Source organism: Heliconius melpomene, chromosome 17, assembly GCF_056956725.1.
Source record: "Heliconius melpomene rosina isolate 202511_hmr_F chromosome 17, ASM5695672v1, whole genome shotgun sequence".
Classification (NCBI taxonomy): Eukaryota; Metazoa; Arthropoda; class Insecta; order Lepidoptera; family Nymphalidae; genus Heliconius; species Heliconius melpomene.
Window position 1 is genome coordinate 14101456 of NC_140405.1, and position 26809 is coordinate 14128264.

At 35.7% G+C, this 26809-nt stretch overlaps 3 protein-coding genes across 4 annotated transcripts in view; 2 read left to right on the forward strand and 1 right to left on the reverse strand.

Annotated features, from left to right (window-relative positions):
• LOC146530479 (1-phosphatidylinositol 4,5-bisphosphate phosphodiesterase epsilon-1-like) overlaps window positions 1-26809 on the reverse strand; it is a 105769-nt gene that overhangs the window by 45585 nt on the left and 33375 nt on the right. For both annotated transcript variants that reach the window (XM_085200333.1, XM_085200331.1), the window contains exons 3-4: window positions 22153-22271; window positions 11779-11937 (exon numbers count right to left, since the gene is read on the reverse strand). In XM_085200333.1, coding sequence (XP_085056459.1) covers window positions 11779-11937; window positions 22153-22271 — 278 coding nt within the window. The remainder of the gene's footprint in view (window positions 1-11778; window positions 11938-22152; window positions 22272-26809) is intronic.
• LOC146530481 (uncharacterized) lies at window positions 13547-15560 on the forward strand. The gene has a single exon (XM_085200349.1). It carries the CDS (start codon window positions 13547-13549, stop codon window positions 14297-14299), a length of 753 nt encoding a protein of 250 aa, XP_085056475.1. The 3' UTR covers window positions 14300-15560.
• Window positions 24753-26228, forward strand: LOC146530482 (uncharacterized). The gene has a single exon (XM_085200342.1). The coding sequence runs from the start codon at window positions 24770-24772 to the stop codon at window positions 26162-26164; it is 1395 nt and encodes a 464-aa protein (XP_085056468.1). The 5' UTR covers window positions 24753-24769; the 3' UTR covers window positions 26165-26228.

A 26809-nucleotide genomic window follows, 5' to 3' on the forward strand; every position in this document is an offset into this window, starting at 1 on the left:
AAACACAATAGCAGTCTGTTCGCTTCTCTTTTAGGGAAATGCATTATTTTTAGCTTCACGCTCTATATTTACTTTTAGGTTCCCGCACATAGCAGGGTAGGCAGAGGGAACATGCCGTTCCGATTAAAACATTTCAGTTCCCCATATTTTATAATTAAACCATTTGCAATATCTTGGCAGTAGGATTTTGTGTTGCGTGAATGACAAGGAAAGTTATATATAATTGTTAATGTAATGTAGATATAATTATTAAAATATTTAATATTATTATCTGAAAATATTAAATAAGTGGAGAATGAAAGTATCTTAACAGGGAACGGAGTGTTTAACATTAGGCTCCCAGGTTCTCTTTGCCTATTCTGCTAAATTTGGGATACAGAGGGAAGTTAAAAAAGGCTTAATTTTTAAATTTTGTAACTTTGCCTCAGCCTAACTTCGAATCTTTGACCATTATTAAAGCAAGAAAAACTTTGAAATCTTTGCAATACCTAAGTTACTTACTCGACACCAGCTCTCTTGTAGGATATTTACATATTTTATAAGTATTCAAGAAGCACTATGAAGTTCGCAACTTTATAGAACTTTCTATGGTAATTATTAATTTACTTGGAATACGCAAATAAGTTTTTCACATTCTGTGTCTCAAAATATTTTTTTCCTTTATTTGTTTGTATATTAAGTTTTCACTTTAGACCAAAGTTCATTACTGTAGAACCTGTAGTAGTACTAGTTTTGATTACTCGACGATTTTTTACAAAATACAGCCAAAGCGATGCATAAACGCTCGTATCCTATAATTGTGTTGACTTAGAATTTACTTTTTTTTCTGTGCTTTGACTATTGACTTGAATATTTAATATAAATTTCATTCGATACCTCCACGCGAGGTAAAAAAATCTTGAGATCTTGACGGACCGACGAAAGAACACCCAAATGATCCTATAAGGTTTCCGGTTTTACCTTTTGAGGTACAGAACCCTAATAAAGTGAGCGTATATCACGACATAACGTTTGCAATATATATTTGTAGTTCATTTCATATAAAAGGGTTGCATACGTCCAAACTTAAATTGGACATTTTTATTAGTCACGTTCCTGTTGATTTATGTCATGAAATTAGTACGGAACCCTCGGTAGGCAACTCCTTCACAGTTACACAGACACTACCCATGACCATATTGGTGCTTATTTTTTTTTTGTGTTCTCAGGAATCGAATCCAAAACCACCGCATTACTTTCTTTTCAACTGTACCATAATAACCTACGTACGTGAAATAACGTATAAATTTAAATTCCTATTAAAACCTTGGCGAAGATCAAATGATGAATATCTCTTAACAAAAGGTACGTGTATGTGTCACACACACTCGAAAAGGGCTGTGGTCGATTTTTCGAAGGCTTCTCATGTATTCGTAAGCCTAAACCTTTGAAACCCGGTTTATATTTAATATTAATGTTTATTGAGCTTATTTGGCGCAGGGGCACAAGCGTGTAAACGCAACGGTTGTGGTCTGGGTACCCTCTGTCTACCCTACTATATGCGGGAAGCAGCGTGAAGCTTATTTTTCATTAATACATTATGTAAGGTTATAAAGCGCAGCGTTGAGTTCCGCCACTCAACACGTCTTGACCATTCCGCAGAAAGTATGGAACGGATTGTCTTAGCATTAGGTTCCCTCTGCCTATCCCGCTATGTGCATGTAGGATATAGAGTGAAGTTAAAAAAATACTATAAAAGAGAATCAAATAAATTTATATAGTTGCAGGTTGTATTCCACGTATAGCAGAATAGTCAAAGGAAACCAAGGCTAGTGGTAAGACACTCCGTTCCTCAGTTTTTGCTTAATTTTCATAACATTTCGCGTTGCGTGGGTGGAACTTAACGCCGCGTTTAATCTTGCTGCCAGAGCGAGGCAATGAATATATTAATTACTGGATTCCGCGGAATTGAACCCACAACCGTCGCGTTGCCAGATAGACCTGTGGTTCAGTATAAGTATATAATATGACTAAAGTAAGGTAAAAGCCTAACACGTTATGAGGAACTAGAAAGTTTCTACATAAAACTTAAATAGTTTTCGCGCAAGTTTAAATTGCCTCTGCTGAAGCTTTGAGACTTTTTTATTATGGGTAGTTATTTTTTTCTTTTCACGTGCGTGTAAGGCAAGAGCTACAAGTAAGTAGTGTTAGGTTACTCCGTAACCCTAATATTTTGTACATAAAATAAGAAAAAAAAAACTCAATTGAAATAAATAGTAAGGCTAGGTTCCCAAACTCCCTCTGCCTACCCTACTTCGTGTTGGAAACAGCATAAAGCTACAGGAAATATATTAAGGCATCACGCTGTATATCGATATGCGAACATATAGCAGGATGGGCAGAAAGAGCCTAGAGTTAAGATTCTCCGTTATTCACTTTCGAAGTTCAAAGGTAAGTAGTGACTCAACGTCGCGTTTTGCATTAAGGGCGCTTAGTATGTAGAAAAGCACTTACAAGAAAATGTTTAGAATATTATCAATTTTTTTCATAATAATATTTATCAATTTTTATCATAGTAATCCACTTTGACCATACTAAAATTAATATAAGCTTACTAAAACCTTTTTAATTAAATAAATGAACTGATAAACCTTCAAGCTTTTAAAAAGTTTCGCCAGAACCGTATTAGGAGACATTGTGTGATGAGTGATAGAAATCAACGCCGCGTTTTGTTTTCTTACCACGGCGAGAAAACAAAAATTCCCTCGAGAGGTAATCGAACCCACAACCGTCGCGTTTACAGCCACACGTTCTGGTTTTTGTTTTGCAAAAGTTACTTGTGTATTTGATTGAACAACGTTTTGAAAAATCATAAGTGGACGTATAAATTCGTCGAAAGCATTCATTTTTCAGTTTTTTTTATCTTGACCTGATTCTTTAGAACAACATACATACATACATACATACATACATACATACATGTATTTAACATACATAGATACTCGTATTTACAGAAGTTTTCTCTAGCGATTAGTTTAGTTTAGTTTAGTTTATACTTTATTGCACACAAATAGAAGAAAAAGAATAAAACAAATAGAACAGAAAAGACATAAAAAAACAAGTATGCAAAGGCGGCCTTATTGCTTCAAGCAATCTCTTCCAGGCAACCTTTGGTAACAGCAAAGGACTTAAAATATAAGAAGAGAAGGGTGGAATAACGTAAGTGCAAACTAAATAATAATAATAATAATACTAAGTAAACACATAAAATACTTATGATATATACAAAAATACATAAGCTCATACACAATACACAAATACATTAATTTATAAATACATACATACAAACATATATAAACTTATACAAACAAATGCTACATATAATATAATACAATATATGATATAATATGTACAATATAATTAATAGATAGAAGAGTCTACAAATTTTCTAAATTAAAAAGGTGTTGTTTTAGACGTCTTTTAAATATGTTAAGTGACATTGAATGTCGCACTTCAGTAGGAAGTGCATTCCAGAGAATAACAGCTTTCACAGTAAAGGAGTTGGAAAAGAAGTGGGTATAGCAGGTTGGATGTTTGAGGAGGTTATCACTTCGCGACCTTAGTTCAAGGTGTAGAAGAGAATCGGAAGCAAGGAAGTTGAATCGCTCTTTTAAATAAGAGGGAGCGAAAGGATTGTAAAGGATCGAATAAAGAAGAGTAAGCATACGATAATTGCGGCGAAGTCTAATAGGAAGCCATCCTAGCTGACGACGGTAATCGGAGACATGATCATATTTACGCAGGCCAAAAATAAATCTTATACATAGATTTTGTAACCGCTCTAGTTTATTCAATTGCTCCTCAGATAAATCCGGGTAACAAGAGTCAGCATAATCTAAAATCGGTAGCAGTAGTGTATGAGCTAGAGTAGTTTTGGTTTTCATAGGTAGAAAATATTTCCATCTTTTCAAGCCTCCGATATTAGCGAATAGTTTTCTGCTCACCTCAGCTATCTGCGCTGACCAAGATAGTGAGTTGTCTAAAAAGATCCAAAGGTTTTTAACGGTCGGTCTAACAGATAAATCAGTACCATCGAACTGTATAGTAGGAAGGTCATTCATATTAAGTTTTTTTAACTGCTTAGTACTACCAATGATACTAACCTGTGATTTGCCAGGATTAACAGATAGGCCATAAGACCTGCTCCAACTAGCAACATTCTGCAAATCCATATTGAATTTACGAATAGCTTCATCTATATCACTTATATTTTTTTGACGTGACAACGTCTTTTAAATCGTTGAAAGCCGGAATCACGAAAAAACATGACTCATTGTCACGTTCCGTCTGAGCCGAGCGTGCGAGCGAGAGCGAAACTAGCGATAGAGAGGCACGATCGGCTTCCTGCTGATCTTTTAGCTTCTCGATATATCTTGCAAATACTTGGACTATTTATCCCTATATAATGTCTAGCCATTTCTTAAGAAACATTCACAAATATCGCCGATATGTTCTTTGTTGATTCGATTGCCACTCGGGGGATTTATTGTTAATATTTCCTAGCTCTGGCAACAAAGCAAGCCACTGCGTTAAGTTCCGCCACTCAACACGCAATGTCTCGAACGGTGCGTGGAGAACTACCTAAATTACTATGCTAAACTCTGAAGATGATAGTCCTAATCAAAATCCGAAAAAGGCTTTCAAAGTATATTTATTCAAATTTTATAACGCATAAAGTGACTGTTGATATTGTTTGATTAAAACCCCGCCATTACCGGAGATTACATTATCCAGGGAACTAGAAAAGGGCTCGCTATAATACCAAAACCTTTCATGTGGTGTGACATAGCTTTTTGAAGTTATGGGACAAGTTTTTTTTTATTACGCAACTTTAAGTAACTTTCATGTTTTTCGTGCATGTTCATTTTCTCGCTTTGGTAAGAAAGAGTGTGGTTTTGAGTTCTAGTTGTCTATCATGCACTAGTTAGTAGTTCACGAATTGCGACAGCAAGCGGAGATTACTTGTGTTTAAAGACTCCGTTCTTCACTTTCCATCGATTTTTTATATATCGCATAGTGAGGCGTAGAGTAGCGGCAATCAACGCCATGCTTGCTTTAACAGAGTGGGAAATGAAAATAATTTAAATGTAATCAGCTTCGAGAGGGAATCGAATCCACAAACATCGTGCTTTCAGTCTGGCGCTATGTTTTTCATATATAACATACTAAATGTAGGTATTATGTGAAGATAAAAAAATATTATTATAATAAATCTTTTACATTCAAACTTTTTTATTAGACCAGACTTCCATTGCGCTACAATAGTGAAAGATACTTGTATATTTTCCTAAAACAACCTAATTTATAGTTACCCTACTAACCAATAGCGTTCTTTGTAATCGGATCATGTAGAGTATGCAAATATGGGTCGTAGGACACCGTTTACATTATGTTGAAACGGGGAAATGTAAATTGAAACCTAGCTTATATTATAGTTCAGATTCCTAATAGCATCAGGCTGACAGCGAAGAATAGAGTGAATCGAGGCTGTCGATGCGCAACGGCATAACGTTGTGGGTTCGATTAGCATTCGGGGGAATGAGTTATTTTCATTTTCTCGCAACTAAAAGAAGACAGAAGGTGGTATTAAGTTCCGCAACTCAACATTCAATGTCTCGTGAATTGAGAGGAATTCGGGAAACGCAAAATCTTCACAATAAGTGGATGTTTGTTTCTAGATAGAGGGGAAAGCTTAGATTAAAATGACATAGAGCACTTGCTTCTTCCTCTGTTTTTAAGCACTTTTATATATCTTAAACATGTGTATAGCATAATCAAAATAATTCATTCCCCCTATTAGGAATTGAACTCACAACCTTAACGTTTACAGCCAGCTTGAGAAGAGAGAGATAGAATTTTGATTTGTATATTAATATAACAATTTTCCCATATCCCGTGGGCATTCCTTTATTTTATTTAAGCAAAAAGTTACGTTACATAATTAAGTAAACCAATATATTGTATGAGAATTAAAAAGTTTATTTGTTTTATTAGTAAGTGGAATATAGTATTGGGGAATGAAGTGGATACATAATTAAAACCATTGAGGTCAGTGGAATAGTGTTCGACTGTAGTGGATGTAGGTTCAGTCATCAAGCAAAGAAATGTCATCATCATCATCATCAGCCTGTCGTCGTCCCCTGCTGGATATAGGCCTCTCCAATGGCACGCCTCTGAGCTCGATCTTCAGCCGTTGCCAGCCACTTTGCGAATATCGTCACCCCATCTCTCTTTACAAAGAAATATATTATAATAGTGAAACTGTAAACGCAACTGGTTCTAGGTTCGATTCCTGATCGAGGATATTTAATATTTTATTTTTCTTAGTCTGGTAACGAGACAAAGCGCGGGGTTGATTTCCACCACTCAGCACGTAATGCTTCTAGAATTCGATGGAAAGAGGGAAACAAAAGTATTTTAATACGAACGGAGTATCTTAACACAAGGTTCTCAGGTCCCCTCCGCCTACAACGTTTCTTTGGATACAATGTGAAGCTAAAAAAAGTCTAAATGAATGAAGGATAACCCTAGAAATTGTCAGAATAAAAGAAAATCTATTTACTATTTCTAAATCTTAAGTTAGATAAGAATAACGACCCAAATGCTATTGACAGATCTCGTATAAATGTCAGTTTGTACTGGACGGTACAGTAGCTCAGTGGAAAATAACAGGAAATAGAATTTGCTAATCTAAGCATATTGTGCCAGGGAATAAGAGTTGTAACAGTTGGAAATAGAGTCAAGTTAATCAATTATTTCATTTCTCCGCTCTCGCAATTTATCGAAAATTGGAGGTAGTGAGAAGAATGGAGTCTCTTAATACTAGGTTTCTTCTACCTACCCTATTATATGTGGGATACACGTGGAAGATAATAAAACATACTTTTAAACTACCTCCATTGGAAATAAAACATAAAATTTACTGCCCCGATGATGACCAGCGACATTCAAACTAAACCTTTCGTCTGAATCAATAATGTCCTCTGGAGACCGGGTTTGATGGTCCTCGTGTCGATAGTGCGACAATGTTGCTTGACAAAAGCGTGGATGATTCATCTCTATATATAAAATTCTCTTCTCTCTTAGGTACTCTTATTTACTCTTGAGTGAGTGCTGATGTATAGGCTAAGCTAGGTAGGGTACAGGCGGATAGACGATGCTATGGAAACGGAAAAATACAGGAATTTACATTTTACGTCTTAATCTTTATAAAAACAAAATAAAATATTAATTAATAAAATCATTTTAAAAAAGCCGAAAAAAACAAATCTAAAATATTCAATATGAACCGGGTTTCAGAGTTTCAGGCTTATATAAGGCGCCTCCGAAAAATCGACCACCGTCCTTTTTGAGTGTGTGTGACATGTATTGTTAGGAGATATTCATCATTTGATCTTGTCTAAGGCTTTAATAGAAATTTTAGTTATACGTATACTAGTCGTCGCCAGCATCTTTGCTTGTTCGGACTTAGAGACTTAAAATAGAAAATCTCGTTTATCATTCCCCTAAAAACACTGGTAGGCAATGCGCGGAATTGTATATGGAAATAAAATAATATTTCAATACCATTATCGGGAACGGGGGTGCTTTGTATCTCGATACCTCGAGTGAGGATCGAACCCACAAACGTCACGTTTATTTAGTTAAGGTTTATATACTTAAGGGTAATTTTGCTATGGTTGGCAAAAGAACGAAGAAGAAGTCGGCTAATAATATATTTTTTAATTTCTTTTATAATTCATCCCTTGTTGATTTTACATAATTAAAAAGCTTCAGTTATCTTTGTTTATAATTAAGAAATAAAGTTAATTTCTAACAAAATCTCCTTACAATGAGATCGGATAGGCAAGTAATGGCCAAGGACGAGAATTATCAACTGAATTAGTAGGATAATTATAAGGTTAGGACTTGAGGAGTAGTGATGTTCTTTCTATCGATATATCATCACTCTCCATCTATTATACTGCTGTATGTGACACTTCTCAATTACTCGCCATGTTGATTACCGCGCAACGTCTCGGAAATACCATTATTTCTGTTATAGTGTTGTATGTGACACTAATCAAGTACCACTCTCTTTTATTATTTTTTTAAAGTATTATTTGTGGTAATCAAGGCGCAGGGGCACAAGGGTGCTTCTGTAAAAGCAACAGCTTGTGGGTTTCCCAATCGAGCCGATTCCCAATCGAGGAAATGAAATATTTAATATATTAATTTGCTCGCTTTGGTGCCGAGACAAAGCACGGTGTTGAGTGCCCGTCAACGCGCTTGCCTCTAGAATTTAGCGGAAAATAGGGAACGGCGTATCTTACGGCGGCACTAGGTTAACTCTGCCTACCCTGCTGTGTATATAGCGTGTGTGATACAGCGTGAAGCTAAGAAAATATACTTTTTGTAAAGGCATAATAAAATAAAAATTGCGGCGTTAAGTTCCACTTTCCACGGACAATAACTTTAACAAGAAATTATCACTTTTTTCAACATTTTCAAGTAAAATAAGGAAAATATCTATTTTATTAAAACATTACCTACTCTTAAATAAAAATATATTCTAGAATTTCAGCTCTTGTCCCGACAAATTGCTTCGCAGGCCGAATGAATACACGCCGCTGTTGCGGAAACTTTGAATGGATCTTGATGCTTCTTAAGAATAGCATGAAGTAGATATTTTTCATTATAATAAAAGAAATACCTGAATTGTTGATGATATTTGAATGTAAGCACGACGATTGGGGGTTCGATTTCCACTCAGAGGAAATATTTGTATGTTCCTGCTCTAGTAACAAGACAAGCCACGGTATTGAATTCCATCACTCAATTTGCAACGTCTCCAAAACTGACAGTTGCGTGGGGAACAAAATGTAAGCTCTAGGGTCACTATTATGATATTTTAGTAAATAATAGGTTCTTTCGTTTTATTAAATCATAAAGAACTTGTGTAATATTCATCTATATTAAAACATAGTAAAAAAAAGCAATATTTGAGCGCCACTCTTTGTTTTGTTTTTATGAAACATGCATTTATATTTCAAAGCAAAATTCAATACTTATTTAATAAGTAAATTTATTCGAGATGAAAATTATACAAATCAATAAAATATCGATACTTTATTGCCACAGCACATCACTATGTAAATGCTTAATGGCGGCACGTGCTCTCTTCAGGAACACGTTAAATAAACGTACACGTTAGATACTGATGTGGCGACCATTAAGTTAACCGAGATGTTAGCTTTTTATATTTATACTATTTTTTACTTGTGAGCATCGTTTATCTAGTATAGCCTACCTTCCTATATAAACTAACTAAAATATTTTAATAATAATTTTAATTAAAAACCAATAGTTCTTGAAATTAGCGCATTCAACCAAACACAAACTTATCAACATATTTAAAATGTTATTCCACACTTAAGAAAGAAAAATAATTATTAGGAAAACCTATAAAAAATTATATAAAAAATTGAATATCCCGCTACGTTAATTGTTTTGTACGTTTTCTTAATAACTATTAAACACAATCATCCACCTTATAATATCAATTAATATATTGGTGCTAATATGGCATATAGTACAATGTTTGTAGATTCATATTTGTTTCACAATATTGACTGACATGTGACTGACTTTGACTGACACGTGGGATCTAGTGCTAAGACAGTCTTTCCAGGAATGGGAATTGAAGCAGTAACCGTCACATTTCCGTATAGAATATGTGCCGCTGTACCACGTTAGCGTCTACTTCAAATAGTCAGTCATTTTATAATTGTGATATATATTTTTGGTAACCCGATATTCACCTAGCAGCTAGCGTGTCGCTGTCTAAACAATATCTAGCGACAAGTGCGCGTGACGACATTAAGAATGTGTAGTGATGCTTGTAATATTATCGATATGTGTGAATAATTATGTTATTTAGTTTTATTTTTTTGTTTTCTTTAGTGTTTTTCATTTAAAGATTTTTTGATTTTATATTTGATATTTTTAATAGTTATTTATACAAACGCAAATTGAAATACCTTAAAATTCCATTCCTATGCTTCCTATATTTACCTATGATTTCGAAAAATTGAAAAAGTTAATATAATATTTTTCATTTTCCCATTCTTCTCTATCATTTTCAGCTTAATTTCATTTCATAAGTGTTTCATTAGCTTTTTCTATTACTCTTTGTGTATGACACATGACACGTTCTAAGGGCGGGAGGTATCTCTAACCGCAGGAACAGCGACAGACGTGATGTAATATAGCTTACAGCCTTTGCCTTGGCTTTGACTTCGGTTTGAGGACAATGCAAAAAGTTGAAATATGATAAAACAATTTTTGACCTCATTATTGGGATAATGAGTTCATTTCCCATTCCTTAATAGAAAAATGCCAAGAACTCACACTTATCTTACATTAGGTATATAAACTACGCTAAATTACTAGTTTTATGACATCATCAAACACTCGCGGACATTTTGATGGACATTTTCTGGGTCACAGAGCACTGATATCACATCAGTTCTTTTAATGTCCACGTAAGATAAAGAAAGATTTTGAATCTACTTATGCGATGCGTATATATTTATGTACTAGGAAGGCTTGCTCGCTTCGCTTCAAAACTCCCTGTTCGGTTCGCTCTCTGATAACGACGATGAAAAAGGCATTGAAAGACAATGATTTTATTTGAGGTTGTTGTGGCGCTACGAGTAAAACACTCATTTTTCCTCTGTGACAGGGTAGACAGAGAGAACTTAGTGTCATTACATTCCCTTGCCTATTTCATTCTCCAGAATAAAGCTCATATCCACAACCTTAGACGTGACGTTGACGGGCGTACTGTGAATGAGTAACAAGTATGTTATACCCTGGAAGTTAACTAACATCCTATTTTGTTTAAAGGCCACCATCAATCTTCCATCGACACTTAATAACGTTATCAGTTGAGTCACTAATCAATCAGGCCCGAGAGGGTATCCGAGCAATAAAATTAACTTATTAAAACGATACAAAGGCCAGTCGTGGCACAGGGTTACAAGGTCTCGACAGGTTGCTCGTTCGAGTCCCAGTCGAAAAATAAAATATTTAATATTTTTATTTTCTCGTCTCGACACGCAATACGTCCGTAATTCAACGGAAATTGAGAGATGTAAGTGTCTTCATGGGAACAGAGTGTCTTAACATTAGGTCCCCAGGTTTCGTCTTCCTTTCCTTTCGCGATCCTATGTGCGGGATACAGTTTAAGGCTATAAATTGACAATATAATAGCTACCCAATACCAAACAGAAGCTATAGCAACAGTTAACTAGATACAATGCAGGATAAATTGAATAAAGTTAATTGAAATTTGAATTTTTTATCTCGCAACTCGTTTCTATGGAGTTTTGTGTTAATCGTTTAATCCTTACGATTACGAGACTTATAATTTAGATATATTCGTACAATATTGAATGTTATATCTTCGCAGGAGCTTCAGAAAAGCTCTTATGTTTTAAAAGGTAATTAATTATTAAGTTTCCCGTTTGTATCTACTAAAGAGAGGATTAAGAATAATTATTTTTGTTAGCTCCACGCTGTATCGCACACATAGCTGGGTAAGCATAGGGAACTTGCGAAGTTAGTGTTAAGACACTCCTTCCCCATCAAGACACCGTTCCCTATTTTCCGCCGAATTCCCGAGTTCTTTTTATTTGCTCGTCTTGGTAACAAGAGAAAACGCAGTACGCTAATAAAAATAACAAAATAACCACATACTTCGTTAAACCTTCGTATTAAAGTCCTGACGCTGCTCTTCGCTTGAGGAGTGTGAGTTGGTGGCGCTCTCCTTATCATGTGCCTATCACTAACAGTTCCGAGGACACCTTCTCCCCCGAGGTCCAGAGTTACTTGACGGAGGTAATCTATTGGTGGTACCTGAGGAAAATATGGTTTAGTTTAATTATAAAATTTTACTTATTAAGGGCATCCGGGAATAGGGACGATTTAGATTTTTACCATGTTTTGTGCTATGACGGTTGGCAGCCATGGTTTTTATGATTGTTATCTGATAGCCTACCCATTGGTAGGTGAGGGTGTAATCACTTTAGTTTCATGAGATATTTTTCTGTCATGGAGGGGATGTCAACCGAGTAACGTTAGGTACGTTTATAAAAAATGCTGTAAATGGATCTTATCATCTAATCTAATGGATATCTAATGGATATCTTATCTCTTAGCGTGGCAAAACTCAAGGCATTGAGTGGCGAAACTTAACGCCGTGATTTGTTTACTGGAGCGTAAAAACTAAAGTAATTTAAATGTAATCATTCCCCGGAATGAACTGAACCCGTAGTCATCGCGTTTACAATCAGATTGCCTCACCCCGCCACGACGCGAGGACCTGTTTCGAGAATGTACAATTAATGGCTTGTTAATAAGTCCATCAGGAGCTATTAGGGGTACATGATAGGAATATCGATATGCAATTTGGAAGAGAAAATGGATCATTGGTGACTGTGGAAGATCTTGAAAGGCATTACTCGTGATCGATAAGGTTGTGGGTTCAATTTGTACTAAGGGGAGTGTGCATATATAAATACTAATAACGTAGTTCTTTATATGGTAAGATAAATGCAACGTTGAATTCCTCTACTCAAAACGCAATATCAAGAAGATTAGGTGGAATATTTATGGATAAATTGGGCACAGGAAGATCCCTTCGCCCTTCGTTTTATGTAAAGTCCGTGATAAGCCTACTTTCACTTTTATATAATCGATTGCTTAGTAATATACTAAAATAATTTAATTGGTATAAATTAAATTATTTTCATGCTATATTCCGTATAGCAGAGTAGGCAGAGGTAGCCTAGTGAGACACTCCGTTCCCCACTTTTCGTCCCAATATTCGAGATATTACGTGTTGAGTGGTGGAACTCACAGACACGCTTTGTTTGAGTTATTCCTCTAAGTGAGAATCAAACCTACGACCGTCGTATAAAGTCGAGCGCTGACCCGCTAAACCACGTTTGCCTATGTATAGTTATATATATTTTTAAAAGAACACAAAAGAACGCCGAACGCACAAGGCTTCCCTTTGACTTTGTGTAACTAATGAAAGTGAAAAAGTGTTTTGTGTCGACTTGTGTTTGAAGAATGAATATTGTAATATTTGCGTCTATAGTGCAATAAAATAAGGTTTCCGTTTCCGGTATAAAACTGTCAACACCTTAGTGATTATCTCCAGCAGAAAACTAGTGATTAAAATAGTTTGTACGATCCCTAAATATCTGTATAGTTATAGTTTTCTACAGAAACACCGAATAGTGCTTTATAAATAATTGGTTTGGCGTGATCATTGGAGTTTTCCAAAATAATACGAAGCTCAAGATAATAAGTGGTTTGAGGTTAGAAAACAAAACGGTAACCTTCATTGATATTTGACATATCAACGTCAACAGAACTGACATCACAGTCAGTGCTGCCAACTACAAAAAATACTTTCTACTATTATCTACCAATACGTTCCTACTCACGCAAAGATACAATGGAAGGGCAATTTCAAATACTATTTGACAAAATGAAAATTGAGATGCAAAACCAAACTGCTGAATTAAAGGAGTCTATCACAAAAAGTGTCATGGATAAATTAGAAGAAAACCTCATACCTATAAAAGAAGAAAACAAGAATCTAAAATCAAAGATAGAAAAATTAGAAAAAGAAGTGGAACATTTAAAAAGAGGAGAACGGAGTAAAAACATTATAATATTTGGTTTAGAAGAAAAAGAAACATCCACGTCTGAATTAATACAAACAGTAAAGGAAAATCTCGAGTTTGATATAAATATTAAAATAGAAGATTATGAGGTCGATAAAATTCACCGCTTGGGAAATAAAAACAGAGAAAGTAACAAGCCAAGACCTGTACTATGCTCTTTTACAAAAAATTGGAAAAGAAACGAAATTATCAAGAATCGAAAAAATCTGAAGAAAATGTATGTTACAGAAGATTACTCAAAAGAAGTCCTAGAAAAAAGGAAAGCTTTGCAGGCAGAATTGGTTGAAGAAAGGAAAAAGGGCAACATAGCGTACCTTAAGTATGATAAACTAATAGTAAAAGAGAATAACAGCAACCAAGAGAAAAGGAAAAGATTAACATCTGCCTCGCCCACATCTTCTAACAACCAGCCAAAGAAGCAACAAACTGCATCCTTTTTCAAGTCCAATAGGACAAATGCTTTCGATATGATGCGTTCAAGATCTCACTCTCTTTCCAATATATCCACTAATAAGCAATAGCAATTAAAAATCGGCAAACGGAAACAAAAACCAAACGAAGAAACCGGAAGTATAGTAACAGGAAAACACCAACCTCCCCCAAGCCGACTGGTCCTCGTGGGGGACGAAGACCACAACCCTCCAACAATAACACTTAACAAACATCAAAATCCAAAACCATCGAGAATCTATATCGCGGCCCTAAATGTACTTACATTAAAGAACGAAGAAAATCTTTCAGAACTAATATATGCATTGAAACAAATAAAATGGGACATCATAGGCCTGAGTGAAATAAGAAGAATGGGTGAAAATATCACCTCCAACCCAGACTATCTTTTTTACTATATAGGCGAAACCCCAGGTCACCATGGTGTCGGATTTATTGTTAAAAAACACATAGAGAAGTATATTGAAGGACTCATAGGAATTTCGGAGCGTATTGCGATTATGAATTTGAAAATACCAGGATATAAAGATTCCTGGTCCATTGTACAAATATATTCGCCTACAGAACTGTCGAGCTTAGAAACTATAAATACATTCTACCTTGACTTAAACAAAGCAATTCAAAAGTACGCTCATAAAAATCTAATAGTAATGGGAGACTGCAATGGTCAAATCGGTGAAAGACGCTCAGAAGAAAATACAATAGTAGGGTCATTTACATACAGTAACAAAACCCGGAGCAGGAATGGTGAAAAAATTATGAACTTTGCCCAAGAAAACCATCTAACTATCTTAAATACTGTGTACCAGAAAAAGAAGAAACGCATGTGGACTTGGATCTCGCCTGATGGCAAAACAAAAAATGAAATTGACTTTATAATGACTAATAGGAAAAAATACTTTACCAATTTCACTATCATTAATAAGCTAAACTTTAACACTAACCATAGATTAATTAGAGCGGAACTCCGATCAATATCACCTAAAAAACCTAGACCAAGACAACAAAATACAACAAGTAATAAACTAGGAAAACATCAAATAGAACAAATTACAAATAGCCTGAGACTCGAATTGAAAGATTTTAAAACTACCACAAAAGAACTAGGAGTACAAGAAAAATATAATTGGATACACAACACAATCAAAACCCAAACACAACTCTTTGCTAATACTAAAATCAAAACTAACAAATGGTTAACAACAAGTACAATAAAATTACTAGAAGAAAGAAACAATTTAATAAGTTCAAAAGGCTCACAGGATAGAAGAAAACGCTTAGCAAAAATTAGTAAGGATATTAAAGACAACATTAGAAGGGATAAGAAACAAAGAAAAATCGAAACTATAGAAAAGTGCATAATAGAAACGGGCGGAGTGAAAAGAGCCTACAAAGAAATGACAAACTCAAAAGATTGGATAACAAAAATGAAAAGTGATAGCGGAAAGTTGATCCATTATAGAAAAGACATCTTAAGATTAGCCACATCTTATTATCAGAAACTTTACGGAAGCGACACTAAACAAGACAAAATTTACTTGGAAGAAGACTCAAATATTCCCAATATCCTTCACGCGGAAGTTGAAAACGCCATAGACACCCAAAAAGAGAATAAAGCACCAGGACCGGATGGCATATGCAATGAGATCTTGAAACAAAGCAAAGAAGTCCTGATACCTGTCCTCACAGACATGTTTAACGACATCATAAACACGGAAATCATTCCGCAACAATGGACAGAATCTATCATTACTCTACTATACAAGAAGGGAGACAAACACGACATTGAAAACTATCGCCCTATCAGTCTAATGTCCAATATATATAAAATTTTTGCCAAGATCATTTTAAAAAGGCTGGAAAAACCCCTTGACGAAAATCAGCCAATTGAGCAGGCAGGATTTCGTAAGAACTTTTCGGTGATTGACCACATACACGTGGTTCGTCAAGTCTTGGAGAAGTACAATGAATACCAGCTCACATACTACATTGCATTCATTGATTATAGCAAAGCTTTTGACTCAATAATACAAGGAAAGATATGGGAGGCCCTAATAAAACAAGGAATAGAACATAAATACATTAGATTAATAAAAAACGTCTATAGTCACATGACATCGAGAATACAGTTAGAAAAGAAAGGTAAGCCTATCAGAATAGAAAAAGGTGTCAGACAGGGTGACCCCCTGTCACCAAAACTGTTCTCGGCAGTATTGGAGTCAATCTTCAAGGAACTTCATTGGGAAAATCTCGGAGTTAATGTAAATGGCGAATTTCTAACGCATTTAAGATTTGCTGATGACATTGTTCTCTTTGCCAAAACATCAGAAGACATCAGCAAAATGATAAACGAGCTCGCAACTGAAAGTGAGAAGTTAGGCTTAAGACTAAATCCTGAGAAAACTAGAGTAATGACAAATAAAAATAAAGAGACAATACTATTAGGAAATATCGAATTAAATTACTGTGATGAGTACATCTACCTGGGACAGCTCATATCCCCAAAAGAACATATGCTTAAGGAAATGGAAAGAAGAATAACAAATGCCTGGAAAAGATACTGGAGCTTAAAGGATGCTATGAAAGACAAAACACTTCATATAAGCACAAAAAGCAAACTATTTATCTCCTGTATATTACCCGTCCTTACATATGGGTGCCAATCATGGACTCTAAGTCAGGAAATGATAAGCAAAATTGCAATCTGCCAAAACGCAATGGAAAGGAGTATGTTACATATAAAAAAACAGGATAAAGTGAAGAACGTTGTAATTAAGAGTAAAAGTAAAACACAAGATGTAACATATAAAATTCGAAGACTTAAATGGAAATGGGCTGGGCACATGATGAGAGGTCAGGACAAATGGTGTAGGAGAGTAACAGGATGGTACCCCAGGGAGGGTAGAAGGAAAAGAGGCAGACCCCAGAAAAGATGGGACGACGACATTAGAAAAGTAGCTGGAGTGATGTGGAATAGAGTGGCCCTGGAGAGAACTGAATGGAAAAGATTGGAGGAGGCCTTTGCCGATTGGCAGACAGATCTACAAATAATAAGGAAAAATCAAATATTACAATTAAATTAAATAAGTATGTGTATTGTGTTGTAATTCTCAAAAATATAACTGTTTGATCTGAATAAAAGGCTAAATTATTATTATTATTTATTATTATTATTATAGTGCAATAGATGTCGGCTGTTTATACTTACTGTAGCAAGTTTATTTCCTTTGTCTGAATATTTTATTTAAAAAAATTACTATTTTTTACCATATCAAAGTGGAGGGGGTGGGGCTAGGCGGTGCGTGAGGAACGGAGTGTCTTAACACTTGGTGACCTCTATTTACTCTATGCGGAAAAAAGCGTGAGCTGCCCTTTTGAACATGACGGGTTGTTGGTGCGAGCACTTGAGTGCGTGAGAGGCTGAGTGCCTTTGATACGCGCTCAAACAAACAAACTTTTAATCTCTTTAGAAACGAAAAAATGAAATAGAATACGTGCTGCGAAGTTAATTTTTTTATACGTTTCTAAATATTTTTCTTTCATTATTTATCTCCGTATCCCGCACATAGCAGAATAAACAGAGGGAACATGGAAACCTAATAAAGTTAACACTTCCGTTACACCCCTTCCGCTGAATTCTCGAGACAATGCGTACTGAGTGGTGGAACTCAATGCCGCGCTTTGCCTTTTTACCGAAGCGAAATGAAATATTTAATTTCCCCGAGTGGGAATCGAACCTAGAACTGTTGCGTTTACAGCCATACCCTAGTGCTACCTGGCCACGACGACTATGTGAATGCCACTTTTAAAAAATAAAAAGAATTTAACGATCGTACTAACATTTGAGTGCCTGTATGCAGTACATATATTTATAGTAACTGCCAATCACTTGCAGTAATTCGATTAGCGAATCAACTGTACATAATAATTATACAGCCCAGGCTAACCACAATATGACATAATTCTATGAACAAAACCCAGTTAAGGGATGATTAAAATAATATACGGAATAAATAAGATTATAATAAAGAAAAATAAGCAATCGAATCTGGTGTCGAGACAAAGCTCGGCGTTGAGTTACGCCACCTCAAGAATTACGCTAAAAGTGGAGAACGGAAGTATCTCAATGGAAACCGAGTGTCTTCTAATTCCACAATGCATGAAATGAATGTTATGAAGTTGCCATAGTTTTGTAGTATTAATGAAATGCCACAGTGAAACAAACATCTTCAGAAATTTTAACTTAGCAGAAATTAAACCCGCCCCGTCTCTTGGACTTAGCAGACTTAGCCATACCTTCTCATCAAGCTATATCGAAATTCAATCAAAATAATTAATAATTTTCAATTTTAGCGAACAGTTCCTGAGATTAGTGCGTTCAACCAAACAAACTCTTTATCTTTACTAGAAATGAACATCGAATAGCCACTAATCGTTGTTGAGCTTTGTTTTAATATGGACGAAGCGAAACGGCCCTTGTCGCTAAATTTCACCGCTCAAAGGCCCAAATTTACATACGCAAACTACCACGGGCGCTCTACGTGTAACCCCGGTAACCGTCTACTGTATACAGATAAAAGTGAATATAAATAAGCTCTATAAATTATATGAAAATAAGAAAATTTGTCTTTTAGCAAGGTTTTATAAAAACGGTTTATAATTGAGTAAATATTTAATGAAATCTAAAAATCTGAATTGCGCACATTTCTAATTGTTGTATCATCAATTATATGTACTTTAGATGACAATACAATATTATGGTATCATCGAGATGGTCTGATGGTGGAGTTTTAAGATGGCTGATGAAACCTTGGCTTACTAGTAACAATATCGATTTTAAGGGTAGATATTTTTTATATATACCCCTAATGGCATTATCTCATCCAAATTCATCGTCCTTATAAATTATCTTTGTATAATTTAGAACTAAGATTATTTATTAATACCATAAGAACATATATCTTGATTGCCACCAATTTCGAACGGTACCTCGGTCTAGCCTGATAAATGATGAAGCAAAAAATGAACACTCTCACTCTCTCTCTCTCTGCTTGAAAAACAAAAACTAAACATACAGCAATCCACAGATAGCAAATACAATTAACTTATAAGTTTATGTAGATAAGTTATGACTTTAAAGCGATTCTGGCTATCCCTCCAGGCGCCCACCACTACTACCCACGCATGGAGCATACCCACCTACGCTTTATTAAAAAATATGGTTAGGTTAGTCTAACATACATTTTACCGTTTACTGGTGGCGATCATTTATACACTATACTATGAATAGTTGATCGATGGGTTCTGCGCTTAAAAAGAAAAAAAGGGAAGCCTTTTAGGGTCACTTTGTTGTCCGCCTGTTTGTTTGCATGTTTGAAAAGATCGTCAAGATGACGTGGAGGCATTAAACGTGATATTATTAAACTTCCTCGCTTTGGTAACAAAATAAATCGCGGCGTTTAGTTCTGCCGCTCAACAGGCCATATTTCGAAAATATTCCAGAAAGGGAGACATGGAGTATCTTAACATTAGGTTCCCTCCGCCTATCTACCGATAGGGAAGGTTACTTTGTTTCTACCAAAAAATATATACTCGTACATAAATTAAAATATAAGTATGTCTTACGTTTACTTCGAATTCATTACCATTCCATTTAATCATCTCTACTAAGCAACAACAACATCAATCATTGTTAATTACAGAATACAATTTTTCCTTTTGTAAAACAGAACAGTCTATTGTCACTTCCAAGCCATAAGCCCGGCTTATGGTATAATTCAAGAAAACTAATTACATAGCTTTCAATATAAACCAAATTGTGAACACGTTGACGGTGTCCCACATACAGCAGGGTAGACAGGGAGAACTCAGTGTTAAAACACTCCGCTTCCCATTTTCCGCCTAATTTTCGACACATTGCGTGAGTACCTGATCTCAAAGTAGTGTTTTGTCTTCTTACTAGGATGAGGAAATGAAAATATTTTTTCTCTCAAGTTGGAATCAAATCCGTAACCGTTGCGTATACATACACTATAAACTGCACTTGGTAAAGGTGTGTGTATTGAGTGGCGGAACTAAACTCCGAGTTTTGTCAAAAAAGTATTTCTATACTGCAAAGTTTCTTTAAAGTTATTCGAACCTACACCTAGATAACACTAACACAGTGCCCGGCATACTCGTATACCTGAACTAAATGATCACCGTTCAAAGATGCAAAGAGATATGGCTGAAAAGGTTCAGCAAGAACCGATGGCTCCCGTCGGATTTGGAAACCTATTTACGTTGCTCTACATGTCACGTACTGAATTATGCGGGATGGCCATTTTTTGTCATCAAAACTGAATATTTTAGTATAATAATCTACAAGGCCCTTGTGGCACAATGGGTTCAACTGTAAATACGTTAGTTGTAGGTTCGATATATGTAGGGAGGAATGATTATATTTTCATATTCTGTCTAAAGTCTAGTCTATGAACAAACGAAGGGTTGAAGGATTGAATGAATGATGCGTATAGACAAAAACAATCCAATTTATTCCATTCCAAAAGGCAACAATTAACAATTATGAATAAATGATGATTGCCAACTTCCCCACTTGGCCCGTTTCGACGACTTTCGACCTATTACGCTTTGTGAAAGACAGATGAGAGTTTTGTGCTTTAGGCGAAGAGAACCTAGTGTTGAGATACTTCATTCTTTTCTTTCTGCTTAAATTCCAAATATTATGTGTTGAGTGGTCAACTCAACGCTATTATATTGTTATAATATTCTGCTCTAAGTATTATATCGATTTCGCCTATTTTAAACCCGCGTAGTGGGACACTTGTAGAGTGACAATAAAAGAAATAGGATTACTTTATTAAAAGAAAAAGATTATGCATATATATGTATGTAAATATATCAGTTATAATGTATTTTCCTCAATCGGGACTCAAATTAGTAACCTATTGATTTAACAAGCACAGTGCCATAGGGTTAGAAAATTCACGTTTTAATTAATGAAAATCAGATCGAATACTGTTTATTTGTTGATAGAGTAATAAATATGTTTGTTGGTGATTAAATAGCTATAAAACGGCCATAAATAGGTGCCTGTTGCAAGGTTACGAGCTGTAAACCTATTTTAGGACGATGTGTTTGCCAAATTAGATATACTGCTTATCCATGGTATCCGAAGTGCTGTACATTAAATTTTAGGGATTTTACTGCAAAGTTAGCAAAAATGCTGTGAAGGTACTCTAAAGATAAGAAGTTATAATTTTTTTACGATATTTATTACGGAAAAATGTTATGTCTCCGTATATATATTGTAGAGATCGTCGATGGCGTTTGTAAGCGCAACGGTTGTAGGTTCGATTCTCACTCGAGGGAATGATTTATCACTCTTACTTCGCTCTTTGTTAGATTACGATAACAACATAAATTGTGTCCACAAATGCGTGACTTGCAGGCAACTCAACGATTCTCACCAATGCACACTTTTTTTTAAGTACGCAAATATTAATGAGAAATTAAAGGTTAAAAATAGCAGGCGAAGTTGCGGGCAAAAGCTAATAACTAATAAATTATAAATTTATCCACAAAACTTTAAATACACAGTCCCCCTTTCGTCTTTACAGGACGGGCTTATCGCGGTACCTTCCTTGCATTGTTTGACTACATTTGTTTGTTAATTAAATAATTATTAACCTTCAAATAAGATTTATTACTTTTATTTTCACCTTATTAATAATAATTAAGGAAAATGGGAGGTCAGTGTTTTCTGTTTCCTTTATTTTCACTCAATTTTTGGAGACATGGCCTGATGAGTGGTTGAACTCAATGTCGTGATTTGTCTTGTTGCCAGAGGGAGGAAATAAGTATAATTTATATCCAGAGTAAGAATCGAACTGCCGACACGTTTACAATAACTAATGGTACTTACTTGATAAAAAATCTTATATTCTGTATCAGTGAGTCGTAAAGCCACCTCTTCTGGAAAATGTAGCAATGTCTTCAGTATCGCTAGCTCTTCATGACTGCTTTCTTCACTCGATGAAGCACCTGAAAGTAATTGTTAGCATTAGCTTTTTTAATAAATAATTTTTTTAAATGCCAGTCTTGGTGCAGAGGGATCAACGTGCAAATGTAAGCGCGAAAAGTGGTGGGCTGGACTCCCACTCGGAGAAGAAAAAAATTAAAATATCTATACAGTTTAGCACTAATATTCTTCAGCGCTACGCTGTATCCCGCTTGTGGTAAGGCGGTTGCAGGTTCCGTACTTACCACGCAGTTATCGAGACGACCACTAATCGACGACCATAAAAATGATAGAATACATCTGATTTTTAGGATTCCATAACGTAATTAATATTGAAACGCCTGAGATTCGAGGCTCACTTTTTGTTTATCTGATATAATAAGTGTTTGTAAAGAAGTATTCTGTATTAAACAAATTGCCAGAATGGTTCATATTTTTTATATTCTGTTTTCACGGGAAAGGGAAAAGAGTTGGAGGAGGGGATCTAGTGTTAAAACACTCCGTTCCTCAATTACTGCCAAATTTTCGAGACATTCAATGTTGAGTTGCAAAACTTAACGCTATACTATATGTTCTTACCAGAGCGAAGAAATGATAATAACTAATTCTCCTGAGTGGGAATCGAATCCACAACCGTCGCGTTTACAAGACATATTAAATGTATTAAAGAAAATTGGAAATGATTAAGTATTTAACCAGTCTTTTATTCTTTCATTGCTTACAAAATAAGCGACGCGCGACGCTGCTCCCAAGGCAATCGAATAACACAACGCATTTGAATATATAACTAAATTGTCATCGACTTTAGCGAAATTAGTTCAGTTGTTCCGGTCTCCGGGACGATTACAATGAGAACTTTTAATGAAGTCCACCTAACTATGTCTCGTTTATATGATATTATAGGTTAAAAATGCAAGAAAAAACAGTTTTTCAGTAAAGATATAATATTTACCATATTGTAAAATAGGATAACTGGAAAGAAGCAAAGGAACGAATTATTTTAATTTCCTCGTTCTGGTAAAATGACAAAGACCGGCGTTTAATTTCGCCACTCAAAACGCAATCTCTCAAAAATTGGCGGACGAAGTGTTTAAACATTAATTTTTCTCTACACGAAGATTAGTTTAACCTACGCTGCCATGAACGGGGCAGCTATAAGAAACAATACCCTCATTCACTACAAATTGGTTAAAACACATACTTTATTATTTTATAATAACGTATTTATTCGCTAAGAGACATATATTTAAATTTTAATCAGTCCTTTTATCACCGCTAATTTGGATGTAGGTCAACCAATTTGCAAAAATCTTTTTTATTAATGCAAAAGGGTAGGTATTTTTGGGACAAAAGATGGAAACAGGACAAAGAACGATAAAAAATGGTATTTATTTTTAAAATAATAGGGTTGTTTCTTATACATACATGCATCTATATTATGTAATATTATAAAGCTGAAGACTTTAATTGGTTGAACACACTAATCTCAGGAACTATAGGCTTGATTTGAAAAGTTATTTTTGTTTTAGATAGTCTATTTATCGAGGCTATATGCATTTGATCATCTTAATTGTTTCTATGTAACCCACTGTACCTGTGGCTAGAGTTCCCAGGGCCGCTAAAAATATGTCATGTGTCATACACAACGAGAAATTATTGCCATCTGGCTGCTGCGGCGATGCCACAGATAAAATCATAAAAAACAAAATTTTCTTTTTTCTCAGTTTTACTACAAACATAATTATTATAATTTCTAACTACTACTTTAGTACTTAGTTTGAGGCGGCCCCACTTTGTCGATAAGGGTGACTAAATCAAAGTAAATTATATTAAGTAATTCCCCCGAGTGGGAATCGAACCTGTACCACTGCGCCACGATGACCTATCACTTCAACAGCTTAAAAGTCGATAAATCAACAAAAGTAATAAATAAAGAGTATCTAAAGCAATTAAACAAGAATTTATCGGTAAAGTAAGGTTTAGGGGGTGAGAGCAGATAATTTGGCAAGTTTGGCCTACATCGTGAGATGGGTTCTATTAGGGGTAGACACGTTCTTTTCAATTTCTTGTGGAATTAACCGACTTTTAAAAAAAAAAAAAGCAGCGAGGAAATGAAAATATTTTATTCACGCGAGTGGTTGCTCTTATTTGAGTTTTTAAAATATATTCATCAGTTTATGATATATCGACGTAATTAAGGAATGAACGTACCCAAAGAGTAAAACGGGACGCAATTACTAAAACTCCCGCCTGTATGTCTGTCCGTCTGTCACCAGGCTGTATCCCATGAACTGTTATAGTTAGACAGGTAAAATGTTTACAGACGTTTGTTTTGGCTGACACACGTGTTAGTGAGAGTATCTTGTTTTAGTATTCTATTTTAAAGTGAAAAAAGTTGCAAGTTGTTAAAAGATATCTATAGAAAAGGTGTTTGGTTGTAGTGAGTGTTTGGGTTGTTTTGTATTTAGATTAGTCGTAGGTAAGGTAAGGTATAAGGTAGGTTAGTTTATGTAAATTTAATATGGATCCTGATCGCCCACCTGATCCCCCTGATCCGGGCGGTGATATACAGACAGCTTCCAGAAAAAGGCAAGGTGGAGAGGCATCTCCAGATAATGAAACTTTTATTAAAAAAACAATCTTTGACCCTTCAACTGCTACACCCTCTATCCAAAACCTTTATGTACACCCTTCACTATCTGATGTCCCAAAAACATATATTGATTCCGACAAAGGCCCTTTCTTAGTGTATGTGTCGAGAGAAATCCCTGATCCTGCAGCTGGAACTTCAATTAGAGCAATTAAATTTGGTCAGTTTCTTCACAAAAATAAGATAACTGATATTACCAAGGATGGAATTAAAAATGTTGGGCGTAACAAAATTAGCATCCAATTCTCAAATGCTACTGCAGCGAATTCTTTTCTATTAAACCCTATTCTTAGTCTATGTAAGTATGTGGCAATTATCCCAACTTTCAACATTTCAAGAATGGGTATTGTAAGAGAGGTTCCAGTTGACTTCTCTTTAGATGAGCTAGTTGAATCTCTAGAATTTCCCGCTGGATGTGGTCAGGTTTTGAAAGCGAGACGTTTGAATAGAAAGTGTGTTAGTGAGGGTGTGACTACATGGGTTCCGACTCAGTCGGTTGTAGTCACATTCCGTGGACAAGTGCTGCCAGAAAGGGTCTATTCCTATCATTCCTCCCTTCCCGTTGAACCCTATAAATTTCCTACCATCCAGTGCTTAAATTGCTGCCGATTTGGACATATAAAATTACAATGTAGATCTCAGCCTAGGTGTTACAGGTGTGGCAAGTCTCACTGTGGTGATTCTTGTGACATACTTAAAGAAAATTCTAAGTGCTTATTTTGTGATAGCAAGCATTTTGCCACTGACAAGGATTGTCCTGAGTTTGCAAGACAACAATCCATCAAAATTACGATGTCGCAGGAATGTATTTCTTATATGGAGGCATCCTCTCGTTTTCCTCCTGTCCAACGATCCTATTCCGATATTGCAAAAGCAGTATTTTCCCCTCCTATTCACTCATACTCCCAATCACAAAAAGTCTCAGCCCCAGTCACTCCTTACAAATCATACCGCAAGACTGTTTTCCAAGCTCCTCGTCCCCGCGCTCCTCTAGCAAAGGGATATGACAGACAGGCTCACCAATCCATAACTGAAAATTGTCCTTCATCTCTTCCTAATGGCTGTGCCTTGAATGAAAGTATTAATCAAGGTGTTGGCAGTTCAACAGAGTCTAGTAAGGATCTGTTGATTGCTTTAACTAAAACACTTATAAGCATAATCTCAACAGCCAACGAGCTTCCTATACCGTCCAACGTTGCCTTAAATTTACTCAATATCCTTAATACACTCAACAATGGCTCCACTGACCATTTTGCAATGGAATAGTAAAAGTATTCGTGCTAAAAAGCATGAATTACTTCATATTATTTCACTGCATAAACCTGCCATTATTGCCCTCTCAGAAACATGGTTGGTCCCTGGTTCCCGGTTCAGGGTGCCGGGGTTCTCCTGTTTAAGGGAGGACAGAAATGATGGGTATGGAGGTAGTGCAATCCTTATCCAGCACTCCTCACCCTACTCCCTTATTCCTCTCCCCCCTCATAGTCAACAGATTAATGCTGTTGCTGTGAGGGCTTCCAATATCTCCTTTCTATCAGTTTATATTCCACATCCTTCTTCCTCTCTTTTCCTTGAGCTTAAGTCTGTCATCTCTTCGCTTCCTAGCCCTGTGCTTGTCCTGGGAGATTTTAACACTCATCACACTTTGTGGGGGTGTTATTACTGTGATGGATTTTCTCCTTCGTTGGTAGACATGATTGATGATGTATCTCTATGCATTCTCAATGATGGCTCACCGACTCGTAGGGTTTATCCAAACCAGAATCCAAGGACAGCTGTTGACCTTTCCCTATCGTCTCCTTCTCTTGCTTCCCAGCTATCATGGTCTGTTCTTCCTTCCACCCATGGTAGTGACCACTTCCCTATTTTACTTTCTTTGTATAATAGACTTCCTTCTGCTCCCATTCCTAA

Coding starts and splice junctions, on each gene's coding strand:
- LOC146530481 (XM_085200349.1), top strand. CDS start 13,547: ATGGAAGGGCAATTTCAAATACTATTTGACAAAATGAAAATTGAGATG.
- LOC146530482 (XM_085200342.1), top strand. CDS start 24,770: ATGGATCCTGATCGCCCACCTGATCCCCCTGATCCGGGCGGTGATATA.